Genomic DNA, 24,942 nt, shown 5'->3' on the forward strand with positions numbered 1-24,942 from the left:
TATATGCATAATGAGCTCTTTATTACTCCCAACTAAACGTCTGTTTTACATTCACTTTGATTTATCGAAATCTTTGGCTCTTGAGCATGGAGACTGGTCTAATCATTGGCAGGTCAGTAATGACTTGCTTTGTGACAGAAGTTCGTCCTTGTAAGACGATGAATTCTGTTTACTTGTGTCTACCAGCAGAGAACCTTTGTACCTATTTGATTCAACTTTTACCGCCATTTGTAAAATTAATTAGGCTGTGTGATTTAACTTTTAGCCCCATTTGTCAAATTAGTTAAGGCTGTGTGATTTTTTCCCACCAGGGATTTATAGGCTGTTACGAGGCGTGTTAGCCTTGCATTAGGACTGAATGTATAATTTATGAGGGATACTGTTTAGGTGTCCTTGAATTTAATTCATGAAAATGGATGCTGGGGGGGGGGGGGGGGGGGGGGGGGGGGGGGGGGGGGGGGGGGGGGGGGTGGGGGGGTGTGGGGGGGGGGGGGGGTGGGGGGGGGGGGGGGGGGGGGGGGGGGGGGGGGCGGATTTGGAAAGCATTTGCACATCTGTTGGGCATTGAGGACACTGAATAGTGATATTAATGGAAAGTATACCTGTGAGGACATTGAATAATAATAATAATAATGATTATAATACTGGAAAGTGTACCGGTCATAGTATATAAATGGCGATGTTGCATATAGGTTTGAGTATTCAGTTTCATTGATGACATACAAGAATGTTCATAGTGTAAACGAATGTTCTCCTTAATTCTTATCATAAAGAAGCAAAATTTGAGCTGCATTTGAGTAGATAAATTGTGCAAAAGACTTTTCCTTCTAGCACCGAAATTTTTTTACTACTACTACTACTACTATTAATTTTACTATTATTAGTAATACTACTGTCTGTCATTACTTTATATGGGAAATGATTCATCCCTTCACTGCGATACCGACTGGTCCACGGGGACTGCTAATTGGTAAATTGCAGACCAATAATTGCTAAAATGCTTACCGGTAATTATTGAAATGCATACCTGAAGTTCTTAAAATGCACACTGAGAACTGTTGAAATGCATACCGCTAATTGTTAAATGCATACTGGTAATGTTCAAAATTTATACCGGTTATTGCTAAAATGCATACCGCTAATTGTTAAAAGGCATACCGGCAATTGTTGAAATCCATACCGATAATTGTTAAAATGCATACGGGTAATTGTTAAAATGCATTCAGGTAATTGACAATATGCATACCGAAAATTTTCAAATCCATACAGCTAGTTACAGTGCATACCGTATTTGTTAACATGCATACCGGTAATTGTTAAAATGCATTCAGGTAGTTGTCAAAACATATCAGTAATTGTTAAAATGCATACCGATAGTTGCTAAAATGCATTCAGGTAATTGTCAAAAAACATACCAGTAATTGCTAAAATGTATACCGGTAATTGTTAAAATGCATTCAGTTAATTGTCAAAGCACATACCAGTAATTGTTAAAATGCATACGGGTAAGTACTAAAATGCATACCGGTTATGTTGGAATTCACACCTGTCATTGTTAAAACGGATACGGGTAATTGCTAAAATGATTACCGGTAATTCTTGAAATGCATCCCGGCAATTTTAAAGTGCATACCAGTAATTATCCCAAAATGCAAGATCAATCGAGCGTCGAGCATCCTCTTCCCTTCAATTGCAACGCCAATCAAACCAATCGTGAGCGACGATCGAGTAAAAGACTGGAAAAATGAAGCCATTTGGTCAAAAAGTTTTTTTTTTTTTTTTTTTTGCATCACGTCTCTCGTGGCTGAGTGAGGACTCCTTGCAGATAACGGTATTGCGAGGCTCTGCAATTGCACGAACTTGCAGGAGCGACTCTCCATCGGAGGGTTTTTTAAAAAGTCCCCATGATTTGATGGCTCTGCCGGATATCGGTTTCTTCATAAAATACAATGTTTAGGATTTTGCATTTTTATTTCTTAATTTATTTTTCAGAGGTTTACTACATTTCTCTTCTCTCTCTCTCTCTCTCTCTCTCTCTCTCTCTCTCTCTCTCTCTCAGTGTAAGTGTGTGAAAAACAACCATTTGTATTAAGAAAAATATTAAGAAGCACTACTTTTACAATGTTCTCAGAATTACAGCAAAAACATATCACAAAAACTAACAAAACATCCTAAGAAATCAATCCTCGAAAAAAAAAAAAAAAAAAAAAAAAAAAAAAAAAAAAAAAACAAAAAAAAAAAAAAAAAAAAAAAAAAAAAAAAAAAAACACTCCATCCTCCATAAAAAAAAAAAAAAAAGACGATTCGAAAAACTCACTCACTCACAAGGACTCAAGATGAAGATAAAAAAAAAAAAACACGTAATTTTGTGATTTTTGGAAAAATAACTAAAAAAAAATAAATAAATAAACGCGTGAAAGTATGCGAAGAGAAGTAAATGAAAAATTCTTTTCATTATTTCATTAACAAATATTATTATTTTTTTGTAATGTCAAGTTTGTTGGTTTTTATTTTTCTCTTGACTTTTTTTTTTATTTAGTAATGAATTATTAATTGCTGTACTTCGTATGATGGTTCATTTTCAACTTCACAGATTCGTTCCGAACTGTAAATTAAAAATGGTTTTGGATGATTTCAAGTTCTGTATCATTATTCAGTTTGAAAATCAGTAAAAAATTTTCGACTTTTTAAAATTCACACCGATGTTTTTTCTTAACAATTATTCAACTATATTTTCCATCGCATAGTTTCCAAAACACTTCATTAGATATACTAGTATGTCTACTTCATTCATTATATATATATATATATATATAATATATATATATATATATATATATATATTTTAGTTTCTTCAAGTGCTAAGGTACGTGGCTTCCACACCACAATTCAGTGATAGAACCCCCAAAACATATGCAGTGCTTTGGATTTCTTGGTTCTATTTCAATATATCTGCGTAGCTTATATATCTATCTGTCTGTTTATACATATAGTATACTATATACATACAGATATTTATGTATATATGTAAGATATCTATATATATATGTTATATATATATATATATATATATATATTATATATATAGATACTTGATCTTTTTTTGTTTTTTTTGTTCAAGTATATGTGTTTTATTTTCTATTTTCTTCACTAAATGTGTAGCTTTTAATGACGTTGTATACCAAAATAACATCCGATAACTCGTGCTAGACATCATTCACGGACTGACTCCATCATTTTCTTAAATTTCGTATCCAAAATCTAGGAGAGCCGCCCAAAAAATTTATTGGATATATTAGTATCTCTTATGAAATCGCCAGGATGTTTGTTTTCAAAGATTAAGTCGCAGGTGACTATACTCTGTTTTTTACCACTGTCCATCCGCCTGTGGTGTTTGCGCATGGTAACACTGCGTCCCGGGCTTTAAATAATATCCCATTTCGAATATTAACGGTGTAATTCGCATAACAGTAAAAAATTATTCAAAAAAACACTTTTTCAGTTGCAAATGTACACCCAGATATCCTTTCATTTACCTAAAACTTACACATAGCGTAACTATTTAAAGCCCGGGACGCAGTGTTACCATACGCGAACACCACAAGCGGATGGACAGATGGAAAGAAACAGAGTATAGTCCGATATATCACTGTAAATAAGAGATCTGAAAGATATAAATTACGTTTCGTGTGAATGAATTCTTACGAAGCTGGTTTGTCCCAGTGTTCTGCTTCGGTAAGTGGGTTGAGAACTTGGGGGGGTGGGGTTGGGGGGTGGAGGGGGAGACGTCCGGTTAACGACGATGAATCAGAGACTATTTCTATTGTATTTAGGCAGTTTTTGAATTAGTCATGCACCGCAATAGGATAATGTTATATATATATATATATATATATGTATGTATATATAAATACACACACACATATATAATTATTATATATATATAATATATATATATTATATATATAACTATATATATAGATATATATATATATATATATATATATATATATATATATATATAATATATATATATTATATATACAACTACCAAAACCAGCAGGGTACATGAGGAAAACAAAATACAATTATGTCTCAGAGAGAGAGAGAGAGAGAGAGAGAGAGAGAGAGAGAGAGAGAGAGAGAGAATCCGTTCTTAACTAAATCCCTATAATATAATCTGCTTTTATTAACTGATTAATCACTTTGCAAACTAATATATATTTGTGGCAATTGGATTTTGTTTCGTTAGCAAAGGAGAATGTCAAATACAAAGTGAAAAAGGATAGAGGAATTTGATATGTTCTTATTTATCTAACATTGTCATGATGAGTGTGTTTGCCACTGTTGTTTATCTTTTGTATAGAATTGTGTTGTAGACTACTACTATTTGGGAAATTTCTGCTTTCATATCTGCTGATAGAGATGAAAATAATTTTTCTCCATTAAAAAATACACAACAATTTATATTTCATAATTGTTCAACGCTGTTTTAGATCTGCTTTTGGCAAATCAAGCGGAAAATCATTAGAGTAAAACTTTGCTACATAAACCTTCGCTCCCCATCCCATCCCCCTCCAAAAACTAAATAAATAGATAAATAATATAGGGCAATGAATAGAGAACAGACTCCAGCAGAGCGTGAATTCTTAATTGCATTTTCTCGTCGAATTTTAATTAGGATTTGTATAACGAACTGTCTCGTTAAAGGGGGCGTGACGTGATTACGTCATCGTGCAATATGTCGATTTTCCCTCATTTTGGAATTCTATCCAGTTTCAAATGCCCTGCTTTACTGGCAGTTAATTTTTCCTTTTAACTGTTATTATCAATATTTTTGCTTAGATTCCTTGGGGATATGCTTGCTGAGTTAGCAAGAAAACAAGGAAATAATATAAACTGTAGTTGAAACAGATTGCAGAAAGAAAACGAGGAAATAATGTAAACTGTAGTTGAAACAGATTGCCGAAAGAAAACAAGGAAATAATATAAACTGTAGTTGAAACAGATTGCAGAGCAATGAGTAAAAGTGTGGAAAGCGACTACGCCTTTCCTTCAGTGCAACTTCACATACGACATACCTTGACAAAGGGGAAACAATTGCTCGTTTTGCAATGCCACGGAAACAAGCAAGCAATCAGCTGTTAGTGACTTGCTGACGCTCACTGATTTTCGACACGCGTCATCGATGTTTCTGGGTGGGTTTCGTCACTTTTTTCCGGTTGTAGTTTTTCAACATTTTGGAGTTGTTTATCCGACAAAAAAAAGAAAGAAAGAAAAGATAAAAAAAATAAAACTGAAAAAAAACTGGAAAAACAGCCTAAGCATAGACTGTTTTTGTTGTTATTGCTTTGCTAAACATTATGGAGTTATTTATCCGATACAAAAAAATGGAAAAATAAAAAAAAATAGAAAATAAATAAAACTAGAAAAACAGAGTAAGCATAGACTGTTTTTGTTTTTGTTATTGTTTTGTTATAAGGTAAGCTGTGCCTATGCCAACGTTGAATCTTGGCTCTGGGGCAGCTCTTGATTCGACTGCAAACCCAGTAAAGAATTCTACGATTGTTTTTATTCCTATGCACATGCTAACGTGTTAATTGCTGTGTACTCCTGGTCATCTGCTCATCTGTTGACCATTGGTATTTGTTAGTCTTCCGATGAAGGACTTCTTAACACTTGAAGCCACTGGCATATACTAGAATCTTGTGGGCATTTATAAAGTCTCATGGGCATGTAGTGCGAGATGCCACCAGGTTTGTGGCACCATATTGAGTCAAACTTCTGGAGTCTATACAATGGACGTCTGTCTAATCTAATATACAACCCAGGTAAGTTTTTGTGTGATGAGAGAGGGATACCTTTCCTGTGCTTTGGAATGAAGATGGTCCAGCATTCTCATCCCTGGCTGAAAAATAACCTGCTTAGAATTATGACAACCATAGTCCCTTACTGTGCTTAGAATTATGACAACCATAGTCCCTTACTGAAGAGGAAAACGTTGAGGTCGCTATATTTGTGTGTTATATATACGCTGCATATTTTCCTCACTTAGTATAGCTACCCGAGCTATGTCTGATTTTCTCTTCAGTTGAGTGCCGATTCTATACTGTGAAAAGTTATTCTTCTGTTGTGGGCATTGACAAGGTACAGATAAAAAGCCATCACGTATTTCAAGTGCATACCCATTCTCTCTCTCTCTCTCTCTCTCTCTCTCTCTCTCTCTCTCTCTCTCTCAAGTACCGTTCCCAGTTTTAGATAATGCTCACACTGAGAAACGTGCGCGAGTTGTTAATTTGACGGGTTTTTAAATTTTTTTTTTTATTCATTATTAGCTATATTTAGAGAAATAATGATTCCTGTGGCTCACATTTTGTAACTGCCGAATCCTTTGGTTTTTCCCGATGTAATAAGAGTATCGTCTTCTGGGGATTAAAAGCACATTTATCTTATTTTTGCTTGCGTACATACATAGAGGTATGTATGTACGATGTCTGAGATGTACTTTTATTTTTTTTTCCTTCGGGCTAGCCTTATCTAACAGGACAGATTTAATATATTACTCTGAAAGTCTGTGGTTGAGGATGTGTTGTGATTATGTTTCATGAGCTACTATTATATATATATATATATATATAATATATATATATATATATATATATATATATATATATAAGTCTATCACATTACCGTGATTCATATACATATATCGAGCTACAAATGTCCTTTAATATTTAATTCGCTCTACCTCGGAATTAATATATTTTCATATATGCTTAACCGAGGGGGAATTTATTAAGCGATAATAGAATTGGCGATCGACAGGCGCGAACCAGCGACCTCCCAATTCCAGGACTGGCAGTGAAGCCTTAAACCACCCCGACACCGCAAGTGTGGTTTAAGGCTTCACTGCCAGTCCTGGAATTGGGAGGTCGCTGGTTCGCGCCTGTCGATCGCCATTCTATTATCGCTTAATAAATTCCCCTCGGTTAAGCATATATGAAAATATATTAATTCCGAGGTAGAGCGAATTAGATATTAAAGGACATTTGTAGATATATATATATATATATATATATATATATATATATATATATATATATATATATATATATATATATAGGATGATTCATTGTGCGTCAATTCATGCCTTGATCAACGTCACTTGAGACCAATTGCCTACTATGTGGTCTATGGCAAAAACCACAAACCATTGTAAGCATTTTTACAATGCTTAGTAAAATATTTTACCTGTCGTAATTACGTACCCTTTCGGTCATTTTCGCGGCGGTGAAAGGAAATTGCGTTTTTAAATTATTCCCCTGTAAATCTTCCTCTCTCTCTCTCGTCTCGAACGTCTCTTCTCTCTCTCTCTCTCTCTCTTTGTGCTGGCAGATGACTTCACGATGAACGAGATAGATATATAGATATGTTCAGCGCCTTTTGTTTACTTATCAATAAAATATTATATTCGTATATTTCATTATTTTGTTATTATATTCATATGATTATATATATATATATATATATATATATATATATATATATATATATAATATATATGAGTGTGTGTGTGTATTTAGAATCATTATAAGCTTATCAGTTAGTGAAGAGTTTGCTGGATATTAGTAGCTTAGCTGAGGAGAATCAGAAATGATAGGAGGTAAAGTGGCAGGGGTGAGAGATGGGGAGTGAGGAGCAGGGGGCGGAGAGAAGGTCGTTGCATCAGGGTTTATATTTGAGGGGCACCCCCCCCCACCCCTCCTTTGCCACCTTGCCTAAAAGGCATTTTTAAGCTATTTCCGATTTGGACCCAGAACTATTTTGTGGCCTTAAATGACTATTTGCCATTTCAGTTTTTTTTTGTTTTTTTTTTTTTTTTTTCTTCTTTTTATTGTTACGTCATAAATCACTACTTTGTGAGGGCGGTGTCCTTTTAAGAAACTAGCGATTTACGGCGAAAGAATGAGGGCTGATTTCGTTCCCGGAAAAGACATGATAAAAAATTTAGTCAGAGGTATCTGTCAGATTCAGTGGTAAGCGTAATTTGCAAATGTATTTTTTCTCTCTCAGAAAATAATAAGTTAGTACTTTTATGTTCTGTGATTTTTTTTCAAGAATTTTTTTTTATTTATTTTAGAAATTTGTGTGGAATATTTAATTTGATTTTTAAGGATGTTGGCTGAAGAGTCGACATAGTATGCAAATATATAGTTTGTTCTTTAAGAATGACAAGTGAGTTTTCGAAGGATGTACTTTATACTTTTATATTTTTATTTTTAGAAGTATTTCTCCAGAAAATTATGTTGATTTTTAAGGACGTAAGCGGGAAATTTGTCAGTGAAATCAGCTAACTTTGTAAAGTCAATAGTGAATTTTTACTTCATATCAGCAAAATAGAATATGCTTTATAAATGCAAAACAAAAAAACAAAAAATATCCTGAGTAGTTTAATAAAATGTGATCTTTATAATTCATTTTCCTAAATGTTATGAATGTGTCAGTGTGTTTGAGCTGACTTGTGCGAAACGGTTCAAGACAAACTAAGTAACAGATATAAAAAACTTCAAACTTTCTTTCTCTCTCAAAATAAAAGTAATCTTACGATGCTCACTCCCCCACCTCTCTCTCTCTCTCTCTCTCTCTCTATCGTTACCATGGCAACTTATGAAAACAATCTCTTCTCCGTACACACGACCTTTTGCAACAGGTGTTACGGCAATATACCGGTGCCTCGGCTATATTTATAAACACCTGCTGATGCCTGACAGGACTTTGAACCTTTCCAGTCCCGGTGACACATATCGAGCTAAAAAAAGGAACTCGGAATTACTTAGCCATATTTCGTGTCTATGTTGACACGTTGATAGTATACATTTGGAACGAGCTGGTCTTATCCTTCACTTTACAAATTCATTTATTTTGTTTTTAAGTCAACTTGATCAATGGAAACTTTTCTTTCATTGAAAGTAGTTGCATCTGTAATAACAGGTTAGAGTCATTTTGCTTTTTCAATTTATCAGTAATGACTATCATTTATTTAGTTATTTTATTTTTGTTGAAATAAATGTGATAAACGCTACCTTTTTTTAAATAGAAAATAGTTGAAACTGTAATAACAGTAAAGGCATTTCGCTTTATAGAAATTTAACAGTAATGACTTGCATTTATTTATTTATTTAATTTTTTGTTGGAAAAAAATAACCTAATATTTTTGGAAGGTAGTTTTATCTATAATGGAGAGATTAGATAAATTTTTCTTTAAACAATAACCGAGTCCCTCTTCTTCCCCACAGGATGACAAAGAAGTGTACTGCTCGTCTCACGTGCCCAAAATTGGACCGGGGCACTTGGACGGGGATGCCGTGGGCATCCGGTCGGCGCTCAACGTGCCCAAGTCCGCGAATTTCGTCAACGATCAAATCAGACCAGGAGGACGACCCTCTATTGACGGAGACGCCCTGGTCTTGAGATCACCTTATTCGAGGGTAAGAGTCGCTGTGGTTTATTTTTATCTCCTCCTCTTCCTCCTACTCCTCCTCCTCCTCCTGCTCCTCCTCCTACTTCTTCTCCTCCTCCCCATACTTCTTCTTCTTCTTCTTCTTCTTCTTCTCTAGTTGGGGTGGCTGCTTTTAATGAGTCTTTTCCAGGTTGTTGTTGTTTAAGATTAAGCTGGCCTTGTGCCAGCACGGGCTCTTGCTCACAGAGCAGCCCGTAAGATTTTCCAGGTGTTTCTGTCTTGTGTTCCCCCATTTATATCTGTATATCTGCACATGGAGTATTTCACAATAAATAATTATTTACGCACATATAACTCTTGCACAATATTCCGACATGCATGACTTTGCAAGTCTGTATTTGAAAATTGGTTGTTAGCAAAATTCAGAGAAGTATAGTAAAGTCGAATCATGTTAGCCTTGTGGTATTTAGTACAGATTTCTATTACTTGCATCGTCAAGATAACCTTTACGAAAAATAATTTCCGAATCCATTTTCAGTAAATCAGTATTCTTTTCGCGAACGCTGACTTTTTCCCCACTCAAACTCTATTGCATTAAAAGTTCAGGCTGTGAACACTTGTTTATGATGTTCGTGGCATATTCCTTGCACCGTTGGGCTTTGGGACAGCCTCCTTGAGGAAGTCTTGCAGTTGGAACGTGACAATTTCAAGCGAAGATGCAGTGCATTACTAAATACAGTTCTTGTATTTTAATGATTTGCTGACATTTTTGTTTATTTGTTTATTTATTTGTTAATTTATCTGTTTTTCAAATGAGTGATCTTCTCTTTCTGTATATCCCTTTACCTTTTGTTATTTATTTCGAACGAATACCATATTCTTTGGAAGCTTGAATTTCAAGTCAGTGGCCCCTTTGGTGGGCTTGATCCATATGAATAGGGTTCATCTTCTAAATAGTATAATAATAATAATAATAATAATAATAATAATAATAATAATAATAATAATAATAATAATAATAATAATAATAATAATAATAATAATAATAATAATAATAATAATTTGTGAGTCTAACTAAAACTGACAAGAAAAACTGACTGGTAAGCTGACTTCCTCTCTGAATGTCCATATTTAACTTCTATGAATATGACCTTCTCTACATACATATATTCATACTTGTCTGTATAGTCTGTACTGTAATATCCACCAAAATTCCTATTTCTCTATTTCCCATTGTGCTGGTATCCCATCCACTGAAAGCCTTGTAGTCGAAATTAAATAAATGGAGTTTCATTTTTAACTCAGTGCACCATCTTACTGGTTATTACAGTACACATATAGTACTGGTAATCTTCTTATGCACGAAGATATGGTAATTCAGTTGTATTCCACATAGAAAAATGAAAATGGTTTATCTCAGAAAATACCCAACAGTTTCGTCCTCCAAATGGACCTCTTCTTGGAACGTTTATTAAGGAAAAATAATAAAAGCTCCAAGAAGAGGTTCCATTGGAGGACGAAATTGTTGAGCATTTTCTGAGATAAACCATTTTCATTTTCCTAAGTGGAATACAACTGAATATATGTGTATATACAGGCGCCATTTAGACAAGACTGATCTAAGAGGTTTGTCTATGTTTTGATAATAAACACAGTTACGAATGATAGCTGCCTCAGAAGATTTTCCCGTTTGAAGTTTTCTCAGAGGATTTAGTTCATTCCTAAGTATATGTTTATTGTTGTTGCGCTTTCTTAAGTATATTTTTATTCTTTATTTCTCGTTTGCTCCCCTTTCATTCTCGTTTACCTTTTGTCATTGGCTACTTTGGCAGATTATAAAAAAGGGAGTCAGATTTACATAGGGCCTTTTGCTCATGAGCCTTGGTGTATGTACAGTTTTTTTATTTTCAGCTGCTGTTTATTCCCCGCCATATTTATTTATTTATTTATTTATTTTTCCTCTTGTTTATTCCCGTTTTTTTCTAATTACACTTTGATCACTTCTACTTTGCTCCTCTATTTTATTTTTTTAGTAATTGTTGGTTGTTGCAGTAGCCGATGTGAATAGCATAAACAGTAACAGCAATTCTAATAGATAATTAAATAGATAGACTTAGAAATGCAATAGACAGCTGTCAAAAGAATAGTTTCATCTCTCCCAAATGTTTATTTTTTGTGACCACCAGACAGTATCAAACGGCCACCAAGTAACCCAGATGACGTTGCAACTGGGGTAAGAGTCAATTGCATATAAACAACAATAGAGAGAGAGAGAGAGAGAGAGAGAGAGAGAGAGAGAGACTTGGGAACAAAAGGTCAACCGTGTTCATCTCTCAGTTGCGAAGTCATCGCCATGTTGAAGTAATTTATTCATCTCTGGGGAATTCGAGTTTCTCTCATCTCCGAAGAATTTGTTGTTCATTCTTGTGGAATTCTCGCCTTTTTAATTTTTTCTTTTAAATTTTAGGAGTGTTCGAACAAAGAGAGAAAATTCTCCTAAGTGGTGGGGGAGGAGGTGGTGGCTGTAGGTGGGTGGGTGGTTGGAGAGGGGGCAGGGGGAGGGGGGGGGAGGGGGAGAGGTGTCGTCAGTAGGAGAAGTTAGTCATCACTCATCGATTTCAGTCAAGTCACAAACATCTGTTCCAGGCTTCTTGGGAGAAGTGTTTTGCTGGAATTTTGTCTAAATTACTTTAGAACTTTTAACAACAGAGAGGCTGAGAAACCTCTTCTTTGCTGTGTGTGTGTGTGTGTGTCCGCAAATACTGGGAAATTTTTTTCGAAACTTTGTTGAAGAGAATGTTTTTTTCTCATTCATATTCGAGCGTTTTGAGCTCTTATCCTGTTGATGCTGAAAGATAGTATTTTTATGTGAAAAATAAATGAAAATACAAAATACGGGGTTATGCTTGAGCAAGTAGGGTGAATTTCCATGTGAAGTTAAAATAAATGAAAATGAAATAAGTGAAATATATTCTATATTCCACTGAGAAGCTTTAATAAAATTTTTTCATAGAATTCTGAATGAAAAGATCGCACCCAGAAGTACTGAATTGCTTTTAAGTGAATAAAGCCGAAAATATTAAATCTCGAGCGGTTAAATTCCTTTGTCAGGTAATACAATCAAAATATTAATGACATCATACGTGGTTTCTAAGTTTCGGTTGACACGAAGACCCATAAAAATTAAACTTCAAATATTAATTCTTCAGCTATTTTTGGCAATATACAAGTTTTTAAATTTAGTATTTTTTTAAGATATAAAAACAGGTTATCTTTCCAGTTTTCATTTGTTTTCAAAGAGAACTGTACTTTTAGAATGCTTATATTTTGTTTTCTTATTCACTCGAATTATTGCAGGATGAGACCATTCCTCATTGAAAGAAGTAAAGAAGAATAGAAAGAGAGAGAGAGAGAGAGAGAGAGAGAGAGAGAGAGAGAGAGAGAGAGAGAGAGAGAGAGAGAGAGATTTACCCTGGAAATAGGATCGGATAAATGTTTACGTTTTTCCAGCCACGTCATTTATTGAAATCACAGAGCAAAATCATTCATCATTAATTCCAGCCACCTGATGTTCACCCATGAAAATATATTCAGGAAGGTAATAATTTAGAAACTTGAAGAACTGTCATTCATTTTCGTAGAATTACATGGCTTATGATCTGACCGCTCAAGGTGGCTAATTTTTGCGTCCAAAAGACTGAGGTTCCGTCTTAACACCTGGTGTTTCTCAGACAAGCTATGATTAAGTTTTTTATTTTCTTTTTGTTTGCCCAGTTTTTCCGCTTTAAGTGTCTCCAGGGTGGAATTATAACAACTAGGACCTGTAGTTTTGTGTATTCGTAGCACTTTTTCATCCCTTTTTGTCTTGCAAAGCTTTTGACAAGGGTTCTAATTATAATTATCAAAATATTTGACGTGAAATTTATGGATTTTGTGACCTGTATTTTGGGTATTTATAAAATTAAATTCTTTCGTCTGGTAACGCTTTTGACGAAGGTTCTAATTATAGTTATCAAAATATCTGGCATGAAATTTGTGGATTTTTGAGTGACTTAAGAAGTGTATTTTTCAATGTTCACGTCACGTTTTAATAACTTTGGATTTGCTTTGAATTTGTGACTGATTCAGGAGATGGAAAGCACTGGCTGCCAAGGTGATTTTACCCCAAAAAAATAAATAAATAAGGAATAAAGAAACATAACTTGATAATTGGAAATTGGAAGTAACAAGAAAGGCACTAAAGTAAGGTGATCTGGCTGAATTTATTAATATTTTTAAATACTTCAAGATGAACACGATGGTTTTACGAAAGGGAGGAGTTACGCAGGTCAGATATTGATGTCAAATCGTTGTGCAGAAGTATATGGGATTTAATTAACAATACCCCTTTCTGATGACTTTCATTTATTACGAAATGACATCTGATTGGGCCTACAGGCCAAGTACTTTATTATGAAAGGCATTGCGTCACTTTTGTATTCGTGCCCAATGTGTATAGCTGATGAAAGTTACCTAAGAAAGGAGTTGATGCTGATTTTATGTTGATGGAGTCGGGCCAATTAAATTGGCAGTAAATAGTAGGGTGACACAAGAAGGATTTATATCAAATTCGGTATCTGACGTTCTCGCGGATTTTGCTGTGAAATTGAGTTGTGGTTGTAAGAGAAGGTTTAGAAAAGGCAGATGATGCTATTTGAATCACCAAAGCGCCACATGATTTACATACATATATGTATGATTATAATCACAATAACATGTGATTCATATGTGCACATATATAACAGGAAAAATTAAATATATACATATATATATATATGTATATATATATATATATATATGTATATATATATATATATATATATATATATATATATATATATATATGTATGTGTGTGTGTGTGTGTGTGTGTGTGTGTGTGTGTGGAATTTGCTTGAGATTATAATCACAATATTATGTGATTTAAATGCGCTCATATATAACAGGAACAATTATATATATATATATATATATATATATATATATATATATATATATATATATATATATATATATATATATATATATATATATATATATATATATATATATATATATTTGTTCCTGTTATATATGTGCGCATTTAAATCACATAATATTGTGATTATAATCTATGTTATATATATCTATCTATCTATATATATATATATATATATATATATATATATATATATATATATATATATATATATGTGTGTGTGTGTGTGTGTGTGTGTGTGTGTGTGTGTGTGGCTTTTGCTTGAGATACCCTTATCTGCCGCCAACAGCATTTTCCGTCACCTTACAATAAACTATACAACTAGTACAACACAAATACACAATACATATCTCATTATCTTTCATGTTGCCGCCGAGATAACAACCTCAGCAGACGGTCCGGTCGAAACTCTCTCTCTCTCTCTCTCTCTCTCTCTCTCTCTCTCTCTCTCTCTCTCTCTCTCTCTCTCTCATCTGATTTCTAAAACTTTCAATCTCCTCGCTTTCGTCGTCCGAAGAATCTCAAGATTTCTGAGGTTTGGACGAAGACCGACTATTTTTAGAGGTGGGAGAAAACGTGCGGCTGTCTCACCTCCCTGAACAGTCTGGTCGGATTTCTGTATTTATTTGTTAACTTCTGCAACTTTCGTCTTTAGTAAGGATTGTAAACTGTTGAAGATTTTTTTTGTGAGGTCGAATAATGCAATAAAACTTTCTAGGTTTATTTATTATTGTCTGCATTTTTTGTCTTTAGTAAGGATTGTAAATTGTTAAATATTCTTTGTCTTTAGTAAGGACTGTTAAAGACTTTTGTCTTTATTAAGGGTTGTGAACTGTTAAAGATTCTTTGTCTCTCGTAAGGATTGTTAAAGATTTTTGTCTTTAGTAAGGATTGTAAACTTAAAGATCTTTTGCTATCTGTTGAAGACTGCTTGTCAGGTCAAAAAATGAAATAATCTTTAGGTTTATTTATTAATATCTGCAACTTTTTGTCTTTTGTCTTTTAGTAAGGATTGTCAAATGTTAAAGATTTTTTTTGTCAGATATATTATTGAAATAAACTTTCTAGATTTATTTATTAATATCAGCAACTTTAGTCTTTAGCAAGCATTGCTATCTGTTGAGGATTTCTTGCTAAGTCGGATAATGTAAATATTAGACTTTTTTGAAGGAGCAGTTCAGTTTTATCCTTTTCAAAAAATTTTTATATATCCGAGACCTTCCTTCCTCTGATTCAGATCGTTTTCTTACAGGAACTGTAGACTGCAGTTAACCGTTAATCCGCCCCGTGATCAGTTTCAGCTCTGCCTAGGAAGACGTTGCAGTTGTTTGAGATTAAGCTGGCCTTATGCCAGCATTGGGTCTTTCTGCTGTTTGAGATTAAGCTGGCCTTATGCCAGCACTGGGTTTTGCTCTTGGGTCAGTCCATAGAAAAATTAAGGAAGACAGGTGTCAGCCTCTTTTACTTCGACTCTTTCGTCCAGTGTGTTCGAAGTGTCTTCTGTGTTCCCACTGACTCTGGAAATATATTTTTTTGTCAGTTAGTACTGATGATTCTATGGTTTCCCTACGGTCTTCTTTAAAAGCAGGAGCCCGTGCTGGGTATATATAAGCACATGGCTCTCCCTTCCCTTTCCTTTTTTAATTTTTTCCTTGGGACTATTTTAGACAAGGATGCAAGGTTGTCTGTCCAGTTAACCTTTGCTGAAAAGCAGTTATCTGAATGATGTAAGATTTGAGCTTTAAATTTTACACAGTGAAGATTTTTGAAGAGATATTACGCAGATTGATTCACAAATAGTAAAAGTTTATCATGTGAGATTGATTTCATAACATCTTGGATGCATGAAAAATCAGTCATGAGAATTTTTAATTTTATTTCAAGAGTATTTTCAAGTTATAGCAGTGATGAATAATAATAAAGATCTTATTTTTTTTAAATAACGTAAGAGTGTGCTTCTTGCAGATTAAAGGCACGAAAAGAAGCACAAGATTCTTCTGCTTGTTAGTCAGTCATGTGACGAAGAACTTCTAAGATACCAATACCCCAAAAAATCCACTTCATTTCATCTCCTCATGGAAGTCACCAGACAGCTCCTTCAGATTTTATCGTCCTTGAGGTTCTGAACAGCTTATTAGTTGCTCCAACTTCTAGTTTTTATTGCCTGAACAACTAGATTTAATCGTTTCTTACTCCTCTGACCCGATATCAAACTAGAAGTCATTTCAGTTGGTCCAGTGCTATGCATTTTGTTAGATATTTATGAAATGTGAAATGCACTAACTTGTTGTGTAATGATTTAATAGAATAAATTGCGATAAATTGTTAAGTTCAGTCAGTGGTAATGTGAACACAATGCTATGCAGTGTAATTTATTGGCCATGTGGACGGTGCCATCTATATCTCCTCTTCATCAGAACTATAATCATAATGTCAATAACCTTGTATAGACATTGATTAACCTTCTTGAACTGTAAAGTTTTCCGCTTTTTCGAAATCAGAATACTCGAGATGAGGTTTTCGTACCGAAACAAGAGGAGCCAAAAAAAAAAAAAAAAAAAAAAAAAATCGAAGTAAAAAATAAAAACAAAAAAGTAATGGTGTGTACGTGTTACTCCTCAAGTGTTTTCTGCTTTCTAAACATGAACGTGTTCAACATTTTGTTTGGTTTTGTGTATAAGAGCTCGCTGCCTTTTTGCAAGCTCGCAATTGCGTCTTCAAAAGAAGAACGGACGCTTTAAGGTTTTATTTCATCTTTCTTATGAATGTTTCTCTTTACTCTTTACATTCCGACGTGGTTTGGCAAACTCTTCCCTAGATGCATCTTAAAGCCATCTTACTTTAGATAATTTTTTTTCCTATAAATATGTTTTACTGTTGGTACGGTATTTATCATTACAGTATTTTACCTTGAATAAATTGCTCTTACGATGTATATTACATCAACACACTGTAAACCACAAAACATCACAATATATCTAAAGCAACCACTTTTTTTCTGAATGAGAGAGAGAAAAAAAAGATGAAAATTGAAAATATAGATGAAATAGGATAAAAAGTACCATGTTCCTTTGCATTCTAAGAAATGCTTTAACAGATTTCTCCCCCCCCCCTTCTCTCTCTCTCCTCTCTCTCTCTCTCTCTCTCTCTCTCTCTCTCTCTCTCTCTTTTTTTTTTTTAATTTAGTAATAGGCATTATCCTAGGCCCCTTGGCACTTACACCTTGAGCTACAGTGTAACCTGTTTCTAAAGGAGAACAACCACGTACCCCTCCAGTCATGGTGATGGTACTCTCAGATCTGAGTTTTTCATTCTTTGCTTATTCCTCTCTGTTTCAAGTTTTCTTGATATCCATTTATCTAGGATTATTCGTTTAATATCTATGGCAATGGAGTTAGTGTAACCTTCTTATGCTACGTGTCGGTTATTATAGACCCCATTCTGGGAGTGTGTGTGTGTGTGTGTGGTCTTTTAGCAAAATGTGTGGTAAAACTATTTTTTGATTTTCATATCTTTACGAGAATCTACTCGTGAATCATATAATTGCTACTATTTACCCTGTTTAATGATAAATTTTAATTATCAAGATATTTTTCTTTGACAGCTTAATTTAATTTTTATGCTACAATTAAATAGAAGTGATTCTCTCTCTCTCTCTCTCTCTCTCTCTCTCTCTCTCTCTCTCTCTCTCTCTCCTGATTCCGGAACGTGTTATCTTTTTTCGTCCAGTTCAATTTTCTGCCTTTTTTTGGTACTAGGTTAGTCTGCCATCACCGCAAGGAACAATTATTGTTTTTTTTTCATCCATCTCTTCATTCATCTCTTTTCATGGAACAAAGAATCATTGCTTTTATTTAGTTCTTCTTTCCTGTTCTGTTTCTTTTTATGATTTTTACATTTCTTTTCATTGTTATTCGTGTAAAGAATAGTTATTGTTATTTATTTACCTAACTTTATTTACTTCTTTTCGTGTCCCAAAAATATATTGCTTTTATTCGGGTTTATGTTTACAATTCTTAAATTTCTTTCCATTGTTATTCGCATAAAGAATTATTATTTAAATTTTTATCCAACTTAATTTACCTGTTTTCATGTCCAAAAGATTTATTGCTTTTATTGATTTATTTTTACAATTCTTAAAGTTCTTTCCATTGTTATTCCTATAAAGAATAATTATTGTTATTTTTTTTATCTAACTTGATTTATCTTTTTTCATAGTAATTTGTATTGCTTTTATTCAGGTTTCCTCCCCCGCTGTTTATTTTCACAGTTGTTAACCCCTTTTCATGTAATTAATCTTATAATATTAATCTGACTTGACTCCATATTGCATAACACCCTGGCTGTAATGCCTACTTTTTTTTTTCCTTATCCATCCCCAAAGGGTATGCATAATAATTTTTCTTTTTTCTTCTCAAATTGTGCCCACAGGGTAACGGCAGCGGCAACGGATCGGAGAACGGCCACAATTCCTCTTTCAGCGACTACAAATACGGGCGTTTTGACCACACCGCCCTCCACATCGCGCACGCCCTCAATGCCACCAAGATCCAGAGGGTGTACGACAAACCCATCGACCAGTACCTGGTAAGTGGGCGCCGTGTTAAAATGTACAAGTACTTTTCCCTCACTCGGGTGCTTCTGAGAGTGTATGATTATCCCCTGGACCACTACTTGGTAAGTGGATATCGTACAAAATGGTGAAGTTGTCGTTGTTTCCGTAAGTGGATATCGTGCGAAATGGTGAAGTTATTGTTGTTTTAGTGAGTGGATGTCGTGCAGTGTGGCTGCCATAGCCATTGGTGATTTTTCAATACGAGGATATAACGTTATTCAGCAGTGGACGAAGAGTTTGCTGAATATCAAAGCTGTTGTTCTTGACTCAGAGAATAAGTCGTTTCATACAACATGATTTCTGTCGTTTATTCGTTAAATCTGGGACTGTAACGATCATTTTTTTTGGTCTGTAGCTATTGCGTTATAAGATCAGTTTATTGATAATTAATTAGCATCATTTTCATTTAGCTTCGGTTATTATAACATTAATCGTCAGTGTTCATGTAATGTGCAGTGAATATTGGGTGAATATTAATTTGATTTCAAAAGCGCTTGACCATAATTCTTAAAATCAACATTCCGTTTTTTCATCACCTGAGATTTTGTACGTAAGAAGTTAATTTTGTTTCTTGAAATATAAAAAAAAATGATGAGATTTAAATCACTAGTGAATTTTGCTTCTGGTTTTGGCATCAAGCGCTTTTAATAAGACACTGAAGTTTGTTGAAAACTTCCAGTTGATTTCTACACTATACAGAACCTTCCTGTTGTGTTGTCGCATATTTGTCATTTTCTTTTTACCTTTCGTAAAACCTCCCTTAAAAACTAGGCTGGAAACGAGTAGCTGTCAATATCATTCGGGGTATAAATGCCCAACGAATTAAGAACAGACTGAAAAAGAAAAACAAGCGAAGAAAATGTTGGAGAAATTCCGAGCAAGGATAAACAATGTCCTTGACAGAAATAGATTACTCGAACCACGGAGCAAGTTCAGTATCCTGGTATCATAACATTCCTGCGGGGGCCAGGGATTCAAGCAATAATAATAATAATAATAATAATATTTTCGAAAGCTTTCTGCTTTGTATTTAAAATTACAAAATCAAACAGGCATACTATTGACTCAAGTGATTATGAGTTTTCTTTGAATAATAATAATAATTACAACAACAATTTATTGTTTATTTACTCGTAGCCCAGGGTAAGAAGAAGTAAAGAAAGATAATTATTTCGTATAATAACTTCTGTAGATTCCCCCTTTCCTGCGTTCATTCTTCTTTCATCAAAAATTCGGATTTCGTATCCTTCCTTTTCTGTCTATCTTTTCCTACGACCACGGCGAAGCTCGGACCACTTTTTGTCCTCTCTCTCCTCTCTCTCTCTCTCTCTCTCTCTCTCTCTCTCTCTCTCTGACAGTTCATCTCAAAATCTCAAAGGTTTCCACATCTGGTATTTTATACACGCCCAACAGCCATTTGTCTCTTTCAAGACTTGTTTATAAAAACAATAAAAAGATAAAAAAACATGAAAGACGAGATGCCTTCAGAGAATGAAGGAAGGAATTTGATAAAATGAAAATTGCCAGTGTAGGAAGGATAAAAGAGGAAAAAATAAGTGAAGAATACAGAATGGTGGACTCAGGAATTGGAAGCCAAGCGAGTTATGGTTTAGCGGAGATGACCAAAACCTGTCTTGATATCCGCTGCGACGCGAAAAGTTTCAGTGATTTCGTTTCTTTTGGGAACTGACCGTCCTATTTCTGAAAAAAAGAAAAACTAAAACGGTCCGTATTCCGGGTGAAAAAATAAAACGAATCCTATATATGTATTTCTAAAAAAAAATAATTACGAATTAAGTAATATTAACTGGTTACTGAACGGTGTGGTTTGCAAGAAAGGAAATAATTTTGTTTTTGGCTTTTTTCTTGAACGTGTCCATATTTTTATGACAGGGTTAATGCAATGTCACCATGTTTATGAATTACTTCTAAGAGGTTATTATTATTATTATTATTATTTATTATTTATTATTATTATTATTATTATTATTATTATTATTATTATGCTAGATATCGATTTTAATTTAATCGATCGGTATTGAGTACAGGTGTCTCCTCCGAGTGGTCAATTGCATTTCGTATTTACATAGTTTCGTCTCTAGTTTGACGAACTGGCGGAAGCCATTTTTCCCTCATTCTGAGAAAAAAGGCTTCAGAGTTTATTTTTATGATTATTATTATTCAGAGCTTCTAGAGAGCTCACCTTTTGTGGAAATTTTGTTGGGAAATCTGACAACGCAGGCAGCTGAAAATTTGATGTTATAGAGTATAAAAAAAGAAGACACTGACTGGAAAACTTAAAAAAAAAGTAAAGAAAAAAAAGTAAAAAATGCGTCGAAGTTTCTTTAGAGCAATGGAGTTTTCTGTACAGCGTAAAATGCTGTATGAAACTTTCAGCAACGACCCATGAAACTGTCCGGTGGTGGCTTATGTTGTTGGCACCTAACTTCAACCTTAAATAAAATAAACACTACTGAGGCTAGATGGCTGCAATTTGGTATGTTTGGTGATTGGAGGTTGGATGACCAATATGCCAATTTGGAGCCCTTTAGCGTCAGTAGTTTTCAAGATCTGAGGAGGGCGGGACAGAAACATTGCTGATGGACAGACAAATAATTTGCTTTTACAGAAAACTAAAAATAAAAGAAAAAATCTTTGACGTTATACGTTTTACAAGGAAATTCACCGTTACAACAAACACATCCGGTAGATGATAATTCTCTTTGATTTAAATGCCTGCATTTGACTGCAACCATTTTCATACAATGGGGGCCACAACATATGACACTTGAAATATTCAAGGTAGCTCATTCATTAACACAAGGCATGCCTCCAGGTCATGTTACCTCAGGCTCACCTGACCACAAGGTCATTTCCCCCTCATATAAAGTTTTTCAAATGGCGATAGGTATTATTATTATTATTATTATTATTATTATTATTATTATTATTATTATTATTATTATTATTATTATTTCTCACGTTACGAATGATATTCGAGACTCATTTCAAAATGCTAACGTTATTATTATTATTATTATTATTATTATTATTATTATTATTATTATTATTATTATTATTATTATTATATTCAAAATAGTAACATTGCAAAAGAGAATCAATACTTCACTTCAAAATGCTAACGTTTTAAATATTGATAAACATTATTATTATTATTATTATTATTATTATTATTATTATTATTATTATTATTATTATTATTATTATTATTATTATTATTATTATTCAAAATACCAACGTTACAAATGAGAAGTGAGACTTCAATTCAAAATGCCGACGTTTTAAATGTTGGTAAACATTATTATTATCATTATTACATATTATTCCTCAAAATACTCAAGTTACAAACGAGCGTCGAGACTTAATTAAAAATGCCACCACAAAACCATTATGGCCTGACACCGTCTCAAAGATGAAAGGATACGATCCGCTAACCTCCATTATGGCAAATTACAGTTCGATCCCCCCCCTAGCCGTGATAAGATCACCTCCCGACATTCTCTCTCTCTCTCTCTCTCTCTCTCTCTCTCTCTCTCTCTCTCCTTCCCCAACCTTCATCAGCATCTCATCAGATTGATCTCATTATGCGCTTCTCTTCCCAAGCAAATCACATACGTTCAGGTGTAAACAACATACCATTGGTGTCTTCTTTTCTTTCTCTATTTTTTTCAACCATTTAAACTCGTCATTATCCGCATGACCTGGTTTTTTCCCAATTACGGCAATTACGGCATTACAGTTACGTTATTATATCTTCGGGGTTAATTGACCTTATACAACCCGGTTTTCTTGTTTTTTTTTTTTTTTTTTTTGTTTTTTCATGTCGTCTTTTTTTGAGTTCGTCTAAAAAGGTGAAAAAGGAGAGGAAATACAATGGCCCCTGGTGTTATTAGAAGAGGAATAGGGTTAATAGGTGATTGACGAAGGGAGGAGGAGGAGGAGGTGGAGGGGGAGGAGGAGAAAGAGGAGGAGGAGGGGGAAGAGGAGGAGGAAGGGGAGAAGAAGAGAGGTGAGGAAGAGAGGAGGACGGAGAGGAGGAGGAGAGTAGGAGGGAGAGGAGCGAGAAGAAGAAGAGAAGAAGGAAGGAAGAAGGGTAAGAGAAAGTAGGAAGGGAGGAGAAGAGGAAGGAGGAATGAGGAGGAGGAGGAAGGAGGCAGAGGAAGGAAGGAAGAAGAAGAAGGAGGAGGAGTAAGAGTAGTAGGAGGGGAGGGGGTAGGAGGCAAGGAGAGGTTGTGAAAGAGGGTGGGGGGGGGGGGGGTGGTTGGCCTGGATGACTCAAGTCGGGCCGGAGATAAAGGAAACAGCCCAGATGGTAATGACTATGGGAAAGATAACGATAAGCCGCGATTTAGAGGAAATCAGATAAAATATAATGGGTTGGGAAAGGAGATAAGAAGGCCTGATTTTGGTTAAAGAGGATGATTAAAAAGAAGGAAGAGAGAGAGAGAGAGAGAAGAGAGAGAGAGAGAGAGAGAGAGAGAATATTCAAAGTTTCTCCATCACGTATTTTAATCCGGACGTCATTATTATATGAAAAAAATGGATCAATATTCAATTGCAAAAGAAGTGTGTTAACAATCACCAGCTGATTAGAAACTGAATATGGTCGAGTACCCAAGAGAAATTTATTTTTCGTAACTGAAGCCGAGTTACGGCAGTTACTGTCGACCCAAAGACACGAGTCTTTTGACACTCATCCCGGTGAGTAATTTCTCCTCCCATGACTCATAATTGCAGATGCAAGAGGAGGAGGAGATAATGAGACCTCATTTAAATATCAAAGTGTTCCCTACAGTTCTTAAATGGCTGCGGTTATTGTCGAGGTATTCTCTTATGCTCGTCAGACGTATTTGATGCGTTCTTTTGACGTATTAGTTTGCCATAGTCATTTATTTTCCCCCTGAAAGAGGGGGCAGGGGGGGAGGGGGCGTTGTCCAGACCTCTGATTCTCAGCAAGTTTGTTCTCTCCTCTAGCTGCGACCCCCGACAGTTGACAATCACTAGGTACTAGATTCACTGGAGTAGGTATGTGTAGGTATACAGGGCTGCAATGAGTTTTTCAAGGTTGATCAAAGACATTGTTCGGCCCCCCTCATGGGATCAATCCCTCCCTTTTTTTTATAATGGAAACGTTCAAGGACTCGTCACAAACTAAGCAGAGGGAGTCATTGGGTACGATATCGTCGTTGATCCAGAGACTGGAAGTGACTGGAATGAGGTTATGCTGAATTCCATATTTACCGGCTTTAGATTTCCAGGCGCGAATGAAGACCGTCGCTGGAAAGGGTCGTTCCAGCACTTCGGCGCTGGAATCAAATATAAACTTACGGACCAAAAATCTAACGGAAACCAAACTTCCCCTTAGGGGGCGGGGGTTGCGGGGGGGTGGGGGGGGGTTTTGGGGGTGGGTGTCGCAACTTGAGGGCGGACGCAACTTCCGTTACCACTTTACCTGTCTGGGAAGAGAGAGAGACGAGAGAGAGAGAGAGAGAGAGAGAGTGTGGACGGTGCTAGCGGTTAAATTAATACAAATGAAAATACGAAAAAAATATAAAAAATAGTTTCCGCTGTTTCTCCTATACGGCTGTTCTAGGAGCAAGAGCCCGTGCTGGCATAAGACCAGTTTAATCTCAAACAACATGTTTCTCCGGCCATTTCGGTTAATGGAATCGAAAGGGAAAAAGACGCCTGTCTAGTTTTCCTTCGTTTATGACTTTCGAGTCAATGTTCGAGAACATCACTATCAACAGGTGTGCGTTTGTGTGTGTGTGCGTGTGAGACACTGACTGCTTCTGCCTGCGGCCGGTCTCATTTGGATGGACGAAACGTGG

At 35.0% G+C, this 24,942-nt stretch overlaps 1 protein-coding gene across 6 annotated transcripts in view; it reads left to right on the top strand.

Annotated features, from left to right (window-relative positions):
* LOC135219884 (hillarin-like) overlaps positions 1-24,942 on the top strand; it is a 172,507-nt gene that overhangs the window by 89,472 nt on the left and 58,093 nt on the right. For all 6 annotated transcript variants that reach the window (XM_064257030.1, XM_064257028.1, XM_064257025.1 and 3 more), the window contains exons 3-4: positions 9,297-9,488; positions 18,907-19,062. In XM_064257030.1, coding sequence (XP_064113100.1) covers positions 9,297-9,488; positions 18,907-19,062 — 348 coding nt within the window. The remainder of the gene's footprint in view (positions 1-9,296; positions 9,489-18,906; positions 19,063-24,942) is intronic.

This window comes from Macrobrachium nipponense, chromosome 1 (genome assembly GCF_015104395.2).
Source record: "Macrobrachium nipponense isolate FS-2020 chromosome 1, ASM1510439v2, whole genome shotgun sequence".
NCBI lineage: Eukaryota > Metazoa > Arthropoda > Malacostraca > Decapoda > Palaemonidae > Macrobrachium > Macrobrachium nipponense.